This window comes from Podarcis gaigeae (genome assembly GCF_964106915.1).
Source record: "Podarcis gaigeae genome assembly, chromosome: 8".
In the NCBI taxonomy this organism is placed as follows: Eukaryota; Metazoa; Chordata; class Lepidosauria; order Squamata; family Lacertidae; genus Podarcis; species Podarcis gaigeae.
The window spans coordinates 5,075,545-5,093,361 of NC_139684.1; the positions used below are offsets into that span (position 1 = coordinate 5,075,545).

General features: G+C 43.1%; 2 protein-coding genes across 3 annotated transcripts in view; one reads left to right on the forward strand and one right to left on the reverse strand.

Annotated features, from left to right (window-relative positions):
• Window positions 1–16,815, reverse strand: GMCL1 (germ cell-less 1, spermatogenesis associated; the record flags this gene model as incomplete). 2 transcript variants are annotated; one of them, XM_083753298.1, is made up of 14 exons in its annotated part: window positions 1–1,602; window positions 1,800–1,887; window positions 2,791–2,936; window positions 3,287–3,362; window positions 7,145–7,214; window positions 8,212–8,352; window positions 8,885–8,975; window positions 10,335–10,419; window positions 10,544–10,609; window positions 11,316–11,428; window positions 12,481–12,578; window positions 13,371–13,467; window positions 14,684–14,807; window positions 16,577–16,815. In XM_083753298.1, 14 exons carry the CDS (start codon window positions 16,813–16,815, stop codon window positions 1,474–1,476), a joined length of 1,563 nt encoding a protein of 520 aa, XP_083609424.1. In that variant the 3' UTR covers window positions 1–1,473. The 2 variants fall into 2 exon arrangements, with proteins under 2 accessions (XP_083609424.1, XP_083609423.1); XM_083753297.1 differs by having other exon boundaries at window positions 3,251–3,362.
• The window catches only part of TSR1 (TSR1 ribosome maturation factor), a gene marked incomplete at its 5' end in the record, with an annotated part of 18,301 nt that continues 17,297 nt past the window's right edge, over window positions 16,814–17,817 (forward strand). The window contains one exon of the mRNA XM_083753210.1: window positions 16,814–17,309. Coding sequence (XP_083609336.1) covers window positions 16,814–17,309 — 496 coding nt within the window. The remainder of the gene's footprint in view (window positions 17,310–17,817) is intronic.

A 17,817-nucleotide genomic window follows, 5' to 3' on the forward strand; every position in this document is an offset into this window, starting at 1 on the left:
TAAATTGTGAATGGTTTATTCACAGTTTGCTAATATATTATAGCATACAAAGGGTATATGACAAAAATTTGGCTACAGACAAAAACTGAAAGGCATAAATTCCACAGCAACCCCTTCCCTTCAATACGTACAGACTAAATCCACTTACATCTCACCTTTAATAGATCACTTTTTTAAAAAAGTAAACAAAAAAGTAAACACCAACCAAAATATGAATGCTTTGACCTCAGTTCCTAATTTGGATTCTGCAATGTAGCTAAAAAAAAAGGGGGGGGTTCAAACACACTCAAGTTCCTGAGCATAACTAGGATGTAAACTCCCAATATTTGTGTAATGAAACTAAAATCACTTTTAAAAAATCTGTACATGGTACCCCAACAGCTCCAACAGAATGCTAGTGTAAACCTGTGTGTGGAAGGTACACCATGCAGAGTTCTTCATAAGCCAAGCACTTTGAATACATATGCATTTTAACTACGGCACACCAGGTTCTGCTCCAACCCCTACAGCCTTCCCAAGTGAGCTGGAAGGCCAGATTCCAAGAAGCCTCCTGCGCCCTTTAAGAGCTGCGTAAGGTGCAGAATTTCATAAAAATGGCTCTTCAAAGAACAAAGAAACCCTGGCTTGCCCAATGCAGCTGTTCAAAACCATTTACAGTTCTTAAAGGCAGAAACCCTTGGGTCTGGACTTTGCTACCCCACAAGCAGAGATGTGTCCAGTCCTCAGCCCTGGGGGAATGGTCTTGTGTTTAAACATGCAAGAAAGCATTCCCTCAATACTGGCATGACAGTCTGCAGAAAGACCCATGCCTGGACTTTAGTTCAATGAAACCCATGTACCAGACCTACCTCTACTTCTATGTAATCCACAAAATGAATTTTAAAAATACATCCAATGTTGAAAAAATATAATCTTGAAAACAAAACTGGATATACATGTAAATATATATTATATTCCTCATTAGGAAATATTTACAAGTCCCAAATGCTAAATGAATTCTTTTTTAAAAAAATTGCACAAATAAAGGGGTAACGGTGAACCCTGCTGCACAACCACTGAAGGCAGTGGAGTTTTATCAAGGCTATAACTGACCCTTAACATTTGCAAGTTCAGCCTGAAGAACAAAACTTAGAGGCATTACTCTACATGTTAGCCCACATGTAATTATCATGGATTTTATGGATGTGCTATTCACAGTTAAGGAACATGTCCAGTTTAGTTAGCTGCATTTTTATCTTGTCTGAAATCGGCAAGAAACTGGTAATGATTCTCAAGTGTAGCCTTCCCTTTGGCTCTTTTAAGAGCCACAGGAAAAATGCCAAAATTACGTTGGAAACCTTTCAGATATGCATAGGAATGTACATATAAGTGGTGGAAGCTGCATTTCTTCTGCTACAGTGTGTAAGGCCATTTTATTACTTTTCTCTCTGTGCAGCAAGGGCACTTGAAATAAAAAAGTCATGAGAACAAGACTCAGCTTTCTAGGTTATCCAGCTGTCCATCAGTCTCTGTCTTTTTCTCTGGGGACGTATACAGGAAGTTGCAGCAAATATACAGAGGGAAAACCAGCAGTCGGCTGTCCAAATTCATCACTACCTGTTCCTGAAAAGCAAAAGTAAAACTGTATTTTTTGTAACAAAGGAAACAATATTTCCCCCTTATAATTCAGAGAATTCATTCTGTCCTATTCTCTGTTCTTTTTCCTGCTGTTGTTCCCTGGAAACACTTTTCAAGGGAAGAAGAGCCAGTGTTTCCTTGCAGTAGCATCTGAAATGAGCCAAGGTGCTGAAAACACATACCTGATCTTTTTCAAGGGTTAATATCTGATATCCTGCTGTTCTACTACAAATAAGCTTCCCACTGCTATCAAAAGAAGCCAGACGCAACCTAAGGGCAGATAAAAAGTTACACTAAGCAAGCTGGAACCGATTTGGGAGAGGGGGGGATCAGAAGAACTGTTTGTATGGGTTTTGTTTGGTGGGGGTGGGGCCTTAAGGAATGGCAGGTAGAGAAAAAAATGCCATCTTTTATAGTCAGCATTACAGTTGACAGAAGCTATACAGTCTCTTCCAGTATAAAGGGTGATATGAGGAAGGAAGGAAGGAAGGAAGGAAGGAAGGAAGGAAGGAAGGAAGGAAGGAGAACAGAATCTCTAAGGCTGCCAGCAGACACTGGCGACCCTTACAATGGTAAATGTTATACCAGTGTTGTTATGTTGGTATACATTTTGCCCCTAAACACAGGCTTCCACGGACTGGAATTGTCTGTATGACTTGTCAAGTGACATAATATTGTATCTACAAACCACCTAGCAAATTCCCCACTATCTATATACAAACTGGAACCCAGGAGGAATTTGGGCAGAGGGGAGAAAGGGTGCCTTAATCCATTGCTCCCAAGTCATGCTCTTCACCTTTCTTTCCACGCTTGATCTTTCCTGCCTTTTCTCTGAAAAAACTGTGGGGTGGGGACAGCTTGGATACATGCTACCAAAGGACGCTAAATGGATATATTCCCCCCTCTCTTCCCTAGCACCCATATTTTGGGATGGAGAGAGGCTAACCCTAGTCAAGGAGCAGCAGCAATAAATCACACTAAAGGGCAATTTCTCAAAAGTTGATTCTTTAAACTCCTGCCAACAGCTAGGATGTGCAACACTATCCTCTACAGTCAGAATATTTCTCAGTGGCGTCAGGGAAAAAGTACCCCCTCACTGCAGCAACACAGTATAGGGGACCCTGAAACGGAGTCCAGGGTGGAGATAAGCAGGCAGAACCACAGTGCACTCACCTGAAAGCAATGTTCCTCCGGGGCTGCAAGCTGACTGAGCCACTACACGGCTGATTCAAAGTGTTACGCTTGAAGATGATGTAGCGGTTGGTGTAAGTCACCAGCAGATCAAAGCCAAAGTTGAAACCTGTCCATCGCCAACAATACTTGAAGAAATAAAGGAAGTCATTGCCCCACATATAGTTACATACTAAACATATGCTTTAGTTTTACACCTGAATAGTTTGCCACAGATCTATTTTGATCTCAGTACAGAAAACTGTAATATTCTATCAATAGGTTTATTGCTAAAAAGCTCTATGGTGGCTGTTATCAATAGCGATGGCATGTTGGCATACCACCTGTATATCTAGATGTCAATTAAGGTACATAAGACTCGTAAGAATTTGTTTATAAAAACACTATTTGCGTTATAACCCAATTTTCAGCAAACCACTCACAAAAATTGTTAATGAATTACCCGCTTTGAAAGGGCATGGAAAACACTTGTGCTTACGTCGCCATCCTTTGCAAGTTTCCTGCCACACCGCATGCTATTTGCTTCCAGCTCGTCCTTATTAATTTCTTGAGGCCTTTGGACATACAAAAGAGCCTTTTTAAAAAGTGTCATCTTTTCAGATGAAAGAGCAAGAAAAGTAGCCTGTGAAATCAGGTACATAAACATCCAAGACAAACTGCAAATGTGTTGAAAACACTCCCTTCTGCTAGCATCAAAGTTCCTTGCTCATCCTTCAATTCAGTGTTGGGGAATGAGTGTTCGGACCCCTGGGCGGTCTCCTGTGGGGTACCTCAAGGCTTTGTCCTCTCCCCCATGCTTTTTAACATCTATATGAAGCTGCTGGGAGAGATTATCAGGGGGTTTGGGCTCGGTGTTCACCAGTATGCGGATGATACCCAGCTCTACCTCTCATTTAAAGTGGAACCAATGAATGTGGTGAACATCTGGTGTGTCTGGAGGCGGTTGGACAATGGATGGTAGTAAATGGATTGAGGTTGAATCCTGACAAGCCAAAGGTACTGTTTCTGGGGTACTGGGGGCAAGCAGGGGGGGGGCTCCCTGGTCCTGAATGGGGTAACGGTTCCCCTAAGGGACCAGGTGTGCAGCCTGGGGTCTTCATGAACTCAGCTGTCGATGGAGGTGCAGGTTAATTCTGCGTCCAGGGTGGCTGTCTTGCTCCATCTGGTATACTGGTTGAGACCCCACTTGCCTGTGCACTGTCTTACTTTTTAATGGTTGATGTTTTATTATGTTTTTAATATTTTGTTGGGAGCCACACAAAGTGGCTGAGGCAACAGAGTCAGATGGGTGGCATATAAATAATAAAACGATTATTAAATTGTTATCAGTCTGATCCATTCCTTGGGTTTATATACAATAGACCAGGATAAGATTGCTACTAAGCCGTCTTGTACTGGTAGAGGCCACAGATTATGCAAGTAGATCAGCTTCTTGCAGGATACTGCCAGTACAAGGGAGAAAACTAGTTGGGTGACAGTGGTAAGGTTTTCAGCCTAGTCTGATCTTGCTCAGAACTCACTTTTGAACTTTCATTTGTATAACATTACACAAGTGTAAGACTAAGTAAAAACACCCCTGCTAACCAATGCAGAATGTTTACGACCCTCCAGGCTGGCCAAGTTCCAGTGGAGGGGAGTCCAACAGAGCGAGTAGATGAGTACAGCACACACACCAGGAGCAGAAGCACCCCAAGAAACAAACACAGTTCTCACATTTACATGTTTTACAATATTATATCTTACCTATTTGGACTCAACAATGAGCCTTACCATTAAAATTGTGAGTTATGCAACCATTACAACAAAAAAACTAAAAATTTGAGTGTGTCGAGATCCGTAAGAACAGGAGTGAGAACCATCACAACAAGGGAGCTACATCACTAACCCCGAATCTGCAGAACCACAATTCCACAAGCAGGAACTTGGCAATGGGGAATGTTGGTGAAATGGTGCTTGATACAAACAGAAGAACTGCCAGTCAAGGCCAATAAAGTAGGAAGGACAGATGACCAACACTTGTGTTATCAGAACGCTTACAGCTACCCTGCCTACCAGGCACTTTGAGGAGTCACAATTCCATCCTTACCACTGGAGGTTGCAACAACAAAGAACTCCAGAATTAAGCAGATGGGGGGGGGAAATAGCTCAAAATATGCCCCCTTATTTGAGGGATCCCATAGCGTACTTCCCTCCCTTTACTCCTAACCTCTGGTTCCTGCTCAGTAACAAGTCATTGATCCATAAAAGGACCCCCTCCCTTTTATCCCATGCCTGCTAAATTTATTCAGTCTTTGGAGAAGTACTCTTCAAAAGCTTTTCAGAAGTTTTTAGCATAGAGCGTTGTTCTTCTTTGGCGATCCCTCATAGCTGTGTAAGATTGTCTTCCATGAACACGGTCTTAACAGTGAGTCTGTAAGTGACTGTGGAGGGTTGTATCCCATTAACCACTACTCGGAGAAGACCCAATGAAATTAAATTGACCCAAGTTAGGCACACCTATTCATTTCAATGGGCCTACTACAATTATGACTAGCACGGAATACAACGCATTCTAGCTGACGGCTGGGTTCCCTTCTGGGCTCTGCATGCCAGAGGGTAAAGTAAAAGCAACAAACACACACACAATTCGCACAAACCACACATATACATGTCCTACTTCTGCATTCCCTCCATCCTTATCTGATAAGTTTCATAATAAACCAACTTCAAACAACAGGTTACAGAGCTGGCTGATTAAATTAAACTTTGCTTTACGCAAGGAAGCTGGTTTGTACATAATGCTAAGCTGAGGCTCTTTTAAAAGTTAAATTACACTTGGCAGAAGTCCTCCTTTTGGCTGTGTGAGGAGGAACAGGAGGAACACACAAGCCCAAGAGCAACCTCAGGTTTGTGGAGGCTCATCCACATAGCCAAAACCAAGGCTTAGCATTCTGTGCAGCTCAGATCACAGTCTAAAATCTATAAAACAAATGTGTATACACACACACACACACATCTTGGGCAGCATAAAAGCTTAGGCAGGAAACCTTTCGTAGGTAGAAAGCAAATAACTTAAAACTGTAAATGACATATTGCAGAAGTTACTACTGAAAAGTTGGAATTCTGGATATTATCTTTTCTGACCATGTATTTAGAAAACTTTATCCTGCTTCTTTCAAATTGAAATAATTCAGTTTAATGATTTGCTTGTTTCAATGCACTATGCCTCGGTACTGAGTATCTTTGTAATAGACTGAAGCTGTACTCTACATAATCAGGCCACTGGTTGATCTAGAGCAGTGAGAGAGTAAAAGCCATTAGAACTCAGAGAGACTAACTTCTGGGTGAATATGCACAGAGGACTGGGCTGCAAAGGTACTGCTGGGCGTTTGATTTTGGAATCTGTATACTGCCTCATTTAAGCTAATAGGCAAATGGTTAAAAAGGGCAACACCTACAAAGAGTGTGAATCAGTGCAATTCTTTATGGGGAAGGTTTGGGAATTTTTTTAAAATAAAACAAAAACAAAGCTACATATGTGAAGGGCAAGCTTCAAATTCATGAGCATCAAGATCAAAGCACACAGAGAAAGGCAAGTTCTTTCCCAAAGAAAGCATTGCTTACAGGATCAACTTGAGCGGCCAAACGTTTGACGCTCATGAAGTTTACATTTGTACTATGAAAGCTGCTCTCTACAACATAAAAGCACAACCAACCCCAAACATCACAACCAGTTATGTAACATCTTCAGCAAAGTGTGTGAAATGGCTTTCATTCATATCATAATGTAAAAGCCAACTTAATGTATTAATTTTATTAAATAAACTTCAACTGCACTAAAAGTCACAGAACCAGGCCTCCAGAAATCCACTCATTAAGGTGCAAATAGCAACAGAATTTCTCTCAAGTACTCTGCAAATTGCAGAAGCATTGAATTTTCGCTGTTTTGGCTTTACAGTGCAAGCAATGGTGAAAAGACCCTGGGCTACTGGAAACCAAGACTAAGCTTGTTCCCTAAATCTCTAGGACATACAGAAGCCTCAGGGAGAGGGGCAGGGTCCTTTCATCCTTTGCACCAGGCTTTGGAGAATGAAAAAAGCAGCCAACACTGTCATAGGCATGATCAGATGACTCTGGGAATGATGGCAACACCAAGCATCTGTTGAACACATAAAGCCAAAATTTCTGGGCTGCTGCAGATAGCCACCCCCAAAAGACTGGAACTCTTAAATTTAAAATGTTAAATTAGCCACACTTTGTTTTTCTCTTTCATTGTGAGAGCCACATTCTGAGATGCCTGTACCGGAGAAGGGGGTGCACTAACAAACTTATAGGAAAAGGGGTGTGCTATACATACCCAATGTCATTGTCTTGTTCTGCTCTGAGCATGGCAAACCACTGCTGTTTGTAAACAGAGGACAGCCATTCTAAAATTTAAAAAAATCAAAGTGGGTCTTTTACAGATGGGGAATATAAGTTAAGCAGCACTTTAAAAAGTCTTATAACTTACACAAATCTATGCATGTTGCTAAACTATAGGATCCCACCACTCTGCACTAAACGATTCAGCTAGTGTGATAGAAGTAAAGAAAAAGAAGGGGGGGCAGTCCACTGTTTGAAAGAACATGCACACACACACACACACACACACACACACACACACTCTCTATTATGGTTAAAATGAAAAATGGTCAGTCATTAATTTGCACCTAAGTAATCCAGTTTCAGCTAAGACCTTCCCTGGAATGGTTTCTATAAAATTTGGTGCTCAGAGTATTTAATTCATCCATCCTTTTTGTCACTTCAGTCCAACTTAAACAGGCCTCAGTTCCAAATCACTAATTTCCTCTCGTCTCAACATTTGCCAGTTCACCTCATTCTCATGCCCCTTCAGCTTACCTTTCTACCATTAAATCTCACTCAGTTTAGTTCTGCATTTTTCTGTAAAATCTTCCACCTTGTCATGTTGACACAAAACCCCAGTTCCTCCCAACAACTTCCAGAGAGTGCCAAAACTTTCTGGTTTACTAAACTAGAATAAACTCTACAGCGACAATCGCATGGCTGCATTCCCAAGACATGCAGAAAACACAAGTCTAGAACATACTGCAACCAAATAAGCCTTTCACTTATGACATTCACCACATATGGAATGTGAGCCCAGGACGTTCTATAGCTACGGAAGCATTTTCACCAGTCCCTACATTTTGAGGGGACGGGGAATGGTATTCCTAATCCTTCCATTAGAGATCCTGCAATCCTGCATTAAGCTGTGGGAATCCTTTGCACCCAAACCCCACTTGATCCACACCACTTTCACATTAGTAAATTGGATCTGAACCCCCTCAGCATGCCCACATATTCAGTCCTGAACCCACCTTGTCTGCGGCCAAGCGGGGAAAGAAAGAGCTGCTCCAATCTTACCTGCAGGTATCAGACCATCTCGCTCAACAATTTTTGCTGATGCCAGATCACTGACTATGTACTGCAGCCGTAAGTGTCTGAAAACTGCCAAAAATGCACTTCCTGGTTCTGATTCCAAGAATGAGATGCCATCCCCAAAATCTGCAATGTGATAATAAGCAAGCCATTATGAGTTCAAAAACTTTTTCGTTAAGCTTGCACAGTTGAACTGGCCCTGCCCCTCCTCCCAAATCTGCTCTGGGGGACCACTCAACCCTCTGTAGCCAATATCGGGGGCTGTGGCAGCATACATCAAGAGAAGTGCTGTTGCACTCACAGAAGTCATTCTGCTAACTGACGTCATTGGATTCCACCCAAACTATTTATGGTCAATTGTACAGTAACAGAAAGTAGGAAATGCATTCTGCAGGCAAAGCTGAAAAATATCAGATTTTCCTTTAAAGTGGAACAATTTTATTTTCATTCACTCAATTTAATTTCGCCTGTTTTAATACAACTAGATCCTGCTTTTTTTTAAGTGCTCAGGATCACACATAGAACTATGGATTATGAAGCTAAATAAAGGATAAATCCTTTCCAGCCCACATTAAATAGGCCAATTGCGTATTAACATCTTCAAGGTACATCTTGCACAAAGAGAAGATTTTAGATTTCCAACATGCACAGTCATTACCTTTTTTACGCTTGGAAAACCAAACATCTGCTTCATTTAAAAGATGCTTTAGAGATCCATTCCAAGAAGGCACCAGTTGAAGGAACATCCACTGGATAAAAATAAAATGGTGTAAGTTTAAAATTTTCCATTGGAACATTTTTCAATCAGTGTGAAAACACACACACACCCTTTTATAAGCAGCCCCATTTACACGCATTCAATATGAGTGTGACAATGTTTATGCGCATTGTGCCGAACCTTGAAGTAACCCAGAAACATCATAACGACATCTCTGAAATGATATGAAAAGAGTGGAAAGGGAGGCAGGGCAGAGGCAGAATGGGGGGTTTGCAGGCTTTTTCAATGGGTTACAATTACAGTGTCACCTTGGTTCTCAAACGCCTTGGTTCCCAAACACTGAAAACCTGGAAGTAAGTGTTCTAGTTTTCGAATGTTTTTCAGAAGCCGAATGTCCAATGTGGCTGTTGGCTATTGTTTCCAGGGTGCCTGCACCAATCAGCTGTGCCTTGGTTTTCGAACATTTCGGAAGTCAAATGGACGTCCGGAATGGATTAAGTTTGATGCTTGGCGCTTTTGTTTTTGCTATTTACCATATTTTTCACTCTATAAGACGCACCAGACCACAAGACGCACCTAGTTTTTGGAGAAGGAAAACAAGAAAAAAAAAATTCTGAATCTCAGAAGCCAGAACAGCAAGAGGGATCACTTCACAGTGAAAGCAGCAATCCCTCTTGCTGTTCTGGCATCTGGGATAGCTGCGCAGCCTGCATTCGCTCCATAAGACGCACACAAATTTCCCCTTACTTTTTAGGAGGTTAAAAGTGAGTCTTATAGAGCAAAAAATACGGTATTTTGTGTTTTTGAGGCCTTTTTGGTTAATTTGTTTTTGTGACTGTGTGGAACCCAGTTCAGCTACTGATTGATTTATAATGTGACTGCGGAAATGGATAAAAGTCCCCCATCCAAACAATGACTATCATCAGTGCAGGTAAGAAAAATAATAATTTAAAATTTTATTTTATAGTACAGTACGTTGATTATTGCTTTCATTTTATGGATCAATGGTCTTGTTAGAGAGTAAAATTCATGTTAAATTGCTGTTTTAGGGGTTGTTTTTAAAAGTCTGGAACGGATCCGTTTTGCATTACAGTACTTTCTAGGGGAAAGCACGCCTTGGTTTTGGAACACTTTGGATTTGGAATAGACTTCCAGAACGGATCAAGTTTGAGAACCAAGGTACCACTGTATACACGATTTCACTGATGCACATGGTGCCTTCGACATTAATCGCCTTGTAAACAAGGGCTGCCTGTACTAGAAATAAGAATGTTTTATGACACAGCAGCACCTGGACCAGAGCAACTGTGGATTAAGTCTGGTTTGGTGCAAATCCAACAATAGGGCACCTGTTTCACACAAACAGGACTATTGGGGCCTTGGTTACTACCTTTTTCAGAGCAGTGTACACATCCATCTCCACTTGCATGACAAACAGGTTAGAGGAACTGATCAGCTGTTTCATGAGGTTTATACTGGAACAGAAGACATGGCACATGAAATGTCAAGGTAATGAACAGATTCATTTAAATTTGTATAATTTTAGGCTAAACATCTCTTAGTATCTCAGTTAATCCAAGATAGCTGAAATCTCAATACCTGAGTTCTTTGACGAGTTCCACACACTGGTGTGTCATCAGGTTGTTTAAGAGCCATTCAAGGCACCTAGATTTAACATATATCAGTCTTATCAGAGCGCACAGAAAGATGATTTCCCCAAACAATTAAACATCTAGGAAGAACATTTTAAGCAACTTGCAGGGTAGATACTTGCTCCGTATTACCAAATATACCATATACCATGAAGTCCCCACATGCAATGCCCGCCAACCCTGCTATAATCCCCTTCACTCCCACCATGGATCTTACATTCCCATTGCATCCAACAATATAAAGCAGGCTTCCTCAAACTCAGCCCTCCAGATGTTTTTGGCCTACAACTCCCATCATCCCTAGCTAGCAGTACCAGTGATCAGGGATGATGGGAATTGTAGTCTCAAAACATCTGGAGGGCTGAGTTTGAGGAAGCCTGATATAAAGTATCACTCTGAGCCTGTGTCATCCTTCCAATTTTCTGATTCTCGGATACCACAGCCCACAATACTCAGAAGTCCCAACTGCACTGTATTGGGCAGAAATGTTTTCAGAATGTCAAGCCTACTTTTACTTACCTAAAACTTATTTTCTATAAGAACATACATATCCCAAAGAACATACTTTTCAGAGTAATGTACAAAACAGGAAGATGAAAGAATGCCCATGAAGGAGCCACATTAGCTGCTTCCCAAAGCGATTCCAAGGGGAATCACACTATTTTTAGAAATGCCTTCTCGTTAGATAAAGCTCGTTTCAATGCAAAGAAGATACTTGCTTTTTTTTCAGGGAATCTAATCCATATGTTCCTGCAGAATTATAATAGCTGCACACAGTTTTTGCATTAATTGTTTCCTTCATTGTCTCACCACATTGCTGTATTAAGCCATCCTGAAAATACACAATAACAGAAAAAATATCCAATGCCTAAATAGTATGTGTAATCTACTTCCCAGAATAGCCTAGGAAGAAGGTGAACTCAGTAGATGAAGTATTGATAATGCCTAAAAGCCTGGAAGAAACCTATATATACCTCCAGTTTAATCATCGTTCAGTTGCCACCATTTTCGAACATAAGAAACTATTTATGCCAAGTCAAACTAGTTATTGTGTGCATGAACTGCTAGCAGCAGTCCAAAAAGGCACTTTTCTAGCTTTCCTACATGAGAGCCCTTGGAACAGGAGCAGGGAACCTGCAGCCCTCCAGGTGCTGTTGGTCCATTATTCTCAAATCCCTAGACCTTGACCATGCTGGCTGGGGCTGAAGGAAAGCTAGGAGTCCAACACCAACTGAAGGGCCAGAGGTTCCCCACTGCTGCCTTAGAGGGATTGAACATACAACCTTTGAGCACGTATATTGCATATATAATACAGAGAAGCAGCAGAAGATAGAGATTGTTAAAAGGAAAAGTTACAGGGCATTCATAAAATGTTCAGCTTTGCATTATGAAATGAGTCTTCTTACATATTATCATCATTTATATTTGGACCCCTTTTGTCAGGAAAATGACGAATAAAGCAACTTACAAAAATAGTATGAACACAAATCTGTTATAACATACACAATCAACAAACGCCTAAAAACACATTTATACAAATTAAAGACAGGTCTCACAGATCCTGCCCCACAAATCTCAGAAAACCCTCAAAATGAAAGGCCACCAGCCCAGGTAAAACAAAAAGGTTTTACCCAGGTGGCTAAAACATATAAAGAAGGTGCCAGCATGCCTTGCTAGGGAGAGAATTCCACAAGTATGGAACCACCACTGAAAAGGCCCCTTCCCATGTTGCCACCCTCTAGAACCACCTATGGAGGGGGTTCACAGAAAAGGGCACCAGATGATGACTCTGGGTCTTTTACCAAGTTAAACATTTTACAAATGCCCCATAGCTTATAAACTGAAGGGGGAGGGTGTCAAATAAAGGTAGCCATTTCTACTTACCAATTGCAGCATGCTGGCTGCTGCTAGGAGTGCAATGACTCTGCTGGGATTTATTAACACTTCATCTCGATAAAGTGACCCAAATGCTACCTGTAAGGCTGGGAAACAAGTATCCCATCAAAGCAAATGTAGAGGATGGGTATATTACACACAGTTAAATTATCAGTGTTTTTAGTTAATTAATTCCTTTCCATCCAACGCAAGTGTTCAAAGTGATGTTTAAAAATTTAATGTCCGGAAACCCTCTAAGAACTTTCAACACATCAACAACACTTAAGAAAACAAAACAAATTGCAGAACTAACAAGTAAGAAACTTGGAGGAGTATATCCTGTGCAGGAAAAGCAGTCAAATGCATTAAGAAGTATTAAGCAGCAGGGAGAAGCTGCTGAGAAGCCAAACCGCTCAACAGAAACAGCTATTATGACAGGTCGGGAACATGACAAATATAAAATCCTACGTTACGCCAATGATCCATAATAGCTAACCTAACCTAAAACTAAGGGGGAACTCTTAAGTCACTGGAACAGAGTAGGCAGACTTTAGCAAACAACTGTTTGCTACATCAACAAATAAAAAACAGATTTTCAAATGCTCTGCTCCTTTGTAATAAAAATTCTGGTGGGAGTGGGACAGTTCATCTTGTGTTTTTAAGTTTTAAAGAAGTCCCAAGGTGCCTGGCTACTTTCTTTAACACTGCTCCCAAATGGAGGAACCCATTTTCTAATGAGTTCTCTAGAATCTTCTCCCAACACATTCCCCAAATTTCCAACTGTAAATGTGATTCAAATAATGTTTTAATAAACAACTTTTCATAATTAAAAAAAAATCTTAGCTGACTTGACAAGTACCCACGTCTTCTGTAAAAAAGGAACATCATCCTTTGCTTACCTTCTACATCAATATTCTGATCAGGAATTTCCAATTCTATTGTATCCATTTCCGATTCCCTCCAAGAACCGCTGAACATACTCGAAAAGTAGCCAGACTACAAAAAAAACAAAAAACCCTGAATTTAATTCAAATGCTTAAAATGTAAGAATATATGCAAATTAATATGGTACAAAGTAAGTAAGTCCATATCAGGAGGCATTATGGCAGATCTCTTCCATTCCTAATAAATTTCAAGCAAATTCTTCATTAGCCTTTATTTCAAGCATGTTTAATCTCTAAAGTATCGGTTTGAACACTCTCAACTTTATATGCCATGGTTTGTGACACTAGAAACGAGTGTTCAAACCATGTAGTACCCACCACCCCATGTGCCTACTCTAGTGTTTGATCCTAGTTAAAGCAAGCTATGGTTTCCCATTATCTCTGAAATAGATTCAGGAACAGAAACCAGGATTAAACAAGGCTTTCATTCCTGGTTAGTACATCACCATTAAGTCACAACTTCCTGTTTCAGGAGTAACGGAACACTGGTTTTAACCAAGTTTGGACAAAACACAACTAAGATTATGAATCGTTTTATCCCACCAAACCTAAACTACCAACTGTAAAACAAGAGGGGGAAGAAGTAATTAAAATAATATTGAATACTGCCTGAAATTTGAACAAAAACTCCCATGGGCAGCAATTTAGAAGGGTACTGGAAAAGGAACCACATGCAAGACATACAAATAGATGTACAAGGGTGGTCTCATGCTACAGACATACATACATTGCTGTATCCATACAAAGTTAGGTGTAGGTAAATTAACACACACATACACACACCATGTAAGTATACCTTTTCATTAAAATGTATTTCATATAAAACTAGAAATAGCTAGTTTTCCATCCAAGGAAGTGAAAATTACTGCTCTACTAGAACTTTCCATCACAGCAGGAGGTGACCCCATTATGAGATGCTATCACTCACAGAAGTTTACCTGAGAGATCAAAAGAATAAAGTCTATTTGTACAGTAGTATATTCCCTTTGACAACCTTATTTTTTCCAAGGGAAACAATATGTTATGTTTAATTTATTCAAGCTAAGCTAAAGTATGCTTTGTTAGCCATTAATGTACACCTCACTGCTGCTCTTGAGAATTCTGGACATAGTGGCAGGCAAGGGATAAAGAGAGTGTGTCTAACAGCACTATCCCCTGCATGGTTACTCAAAAACAAGTTCTACGGAGTTCAGTGAGACTTGCTCCCTAATAAAGGTATTTAGAATTAGAGCCCAAGATCTGCCTGGAAAAAAATATTTTATTCTTACCTGACATAAGTATATCTTGTGCAAGTTCCATTCTTCTCCCAGAGCACAAATCTTAATATCACTGTTTTCACCATTTAGAAATAAAGTCTGATATATATACTTGGAAGTGCTTTTTAATTTTTTCCTGTATTAAGGGGGGAAAAAACAAGTGTTGAATTCCAGCACATAACACTAAACATAACATTTTGAAAGCTTGTTGGACAGATGAACCTTCTTTGCAAGCATCCCATTGAACCAATTTGATCCATTTTCCATGGTTTTTACCAAAGTCAATGGATACAAGGTTTGTTTCAAGTTACATTTTGTTTAAGGAAGCCCACAGTTATCCCAACATTATGCTTCTTTATGAGCTGAAGCAATCAGGAGTAATTCTAAAGGCAATCATGAGCCTTCTAAAAAAGCCTTTAAAAAGTGGATACTACAGAGCATATCCTGGCTCAGCCAATGCCATTTACTGAGCCTTTACCTGCCTGGAAGCTCTCATAAGAGACATAATTTTTTTGCATTATCAGCTTCATCCTGCTGCTGAGGATCACATCTAGCTTAGCTTTAAAACACAGGCTCACCTAAGGCGCCAAGAATGTATGTCATTTACCTACTTTTAAGATGTTGCCAGGCATGTGCATGTTCTGTTGGAACTTCTGTTCCTGCTATAGTAGTGCTTGAATCTGCAAAATGGGACGGCCAGTAGCTCAAAAGTAAAGCATGTGCTTTGCCTGAAGAAGGGCCTGGGTCCAATCCCTGCTGGGATCTTCAGGTACAGTTTGGGAGAGACTTCCTGTCTGAAACCTTGGAAAGATCCTCTCAGTCACTGTAGGCCAGTGGTTCCCAGAGGGGGCAGAGAAATTGCTAGTGGCAGGCACTAAGCGGCATGGCAGGTGGCTGCTGGTAGAGCAAATGACTAACAGATTTTGACAAGCTGATGCCACTGGGTCACATTTGGTTGAATTAATTCATCCTCTCTGAAACTTGGCTCCCCAGATGTTGTTGGACTACAAATCCCATCACCCCGATCACTGGTCCTGGTAGTGAGGTGTGAAGGGAGTTGTATTTCAACACCTGGGGACCCAACTTTGAGAAAGGCCAAAATAATTAAATTAAACAGTTTTAACTGGGTTTTGAATTAATATGCAACCAGTTGTTACTATTTTAAATTTTGTGGCGTTATCTTCCTCAGTGAGGCGTGCAATATTCTGAATAATGGGGGGCACGGGGACGAGTTTATGGTGGTAAGGTAAAGGGACCCCTGACCATTAGGTCCAGTCGTGGCCGACTCTGGGATTGCGGCGCTCATCTCGCTTTATTGGCCGAGGGAGCTGGCGTACAGCTTCCAGGTCATGTGGCCAGCATGACTAAGCCGCTTCTGGCAAACCAGAGCAGCGCACGGAAATGCTGTTTACCTTCCCACTGGAGTGGTACCTATTTGTCTACTTGCACTTTGACGTGCTTTCGAACTGCTAGGTTGGCAGGAGCAGGGACCAAGCAATGGAAGCTCACACCGCCGACTTTCTGATTAGCAAGTCTTAGGCTCTGTGGTTTAATGTTTGGGAACCACTGGCCCTGTAGAAAGCACCGAGCAAGGTGGGCCCATCATAGAATGGTAGGAGTTGGCAAGGTCCCGAGGATCATCTAGTCCAACCTCCTGCAACGCAGGAATCGCATCGGCCTGACTCGGTATGAAGCGGCTGCCTCGGAGGGGGCTGCAGGAGGCCGATGACCCCCCTCCCCCCTCCCCCCTGCAGCCCAGCGCAGTTCCCCGCAGCGGCCCCGCAGCACCTGGCCCTCGGAGGCTGGCTGCCTCGGGCGCTGGAGGCCTCAACCGGGTCCTCCAGGGCGGCATCCTGAGGCAGCGAGTCCCGCAGGCGAACGCGCCGCTGCCCTGAGGCGAAGTACCTCCTCGGGGTGTTGAGCAGCCGCTCCTCCCGCTCGCTCTCGTCGTCGCTGTCCGTGTCGCTCGGGTACGCGCCCAGGTCGCCCCGCTTCCTCTTGGCGGCGACGGCAGCCCCGCCTCGGCCTCCGACGCCCCTCAGGCCCGCCGCCGCCGCCACAGCCCCCGCCGGACCTTCGCCGTGGGGGGCAGCGGCAGCCGCCGCCGGCCGCCCCCACCACGCCCTGCTGCTCAGCAAGCCCATGGCCGCTCGCCTGCCTCCTCCTCATGGGGCCCACGCCAAGGTCAAGGCCGCCGGCGACTCAGCGACCAGCGGCAGCAACGGCCGCCGCCATTATAGCCACGGCGGCCGGCCGACGCACAGCGCATGCGCCGCAACGGCACACGCCACAGTCCCGGCTGGCCCCCACAACAACACCACGCGCCTGCGCGGAGCCTTTCTCCGCCGTACGCCTGGCAAGGCGGAGGGAACCTTCGAGAGGAAGGCTAGAGCGGCCCACAGCCCCGGAAGAGGTCAGAAGCGGAGAGCGGCCATTCTCGGCCCGGAGGCGGGTCTTGGTTTGCATTATCGGAAGCGTAGATACGTCACTTCCTGCCTGGCACCCAGGCGAGGGGAGCGCGTGGCCATGGCGAGGAAGAGCGGAGGCGGCGGGGCCCACCGGGCCGGGTCCCTGAAACAGCAGAACAAGCCGCACAAGAGCGGGAGGCGCAGCGGGAGCAACGCGAAGAAGCAGGGCGGTGAGGAGGCCCGTCTGTACATGTATATGCAGTCCTGTCCTGCGTGAGAGTCGATGGCATCCTTCACCTCAAGCATAGGCAGACTCGGCCCTCCAGATGATTTGAGACTACAATTCCCATCATCCCTCACCACTGGTCCTGTTAGCTAGGGATGATGGGAGTTGTAGTCCCAAAACATCTGGAGGGCCGAGTTTGCCTGTGCCTGCTTCACTGGGGCGGGGGCGGGGGCGGGCAGCTCTTCCGAGACAGGCAGAGCCTGAATGGCTGTGCCAGAGAACCTGGGACCAGTTTAGCTGCGAGACCCCCTTTTACCCCACGCACGCCCTCTTGAAACCGCTTCAATCAGCGGAACTGGCAGGATTACAGGTGCCACATAGCGCTCCTTTTGGCAGCTGTAAGGAAAAGTGCAGGAAGCGCCTGCACTTTGGAACTCCCTGCCTATTGAAGGCAGGCGCCTTCACTTCACTCTTTTCAGCACCTGCTAAAAACATTTTTGCTTAAATACCCA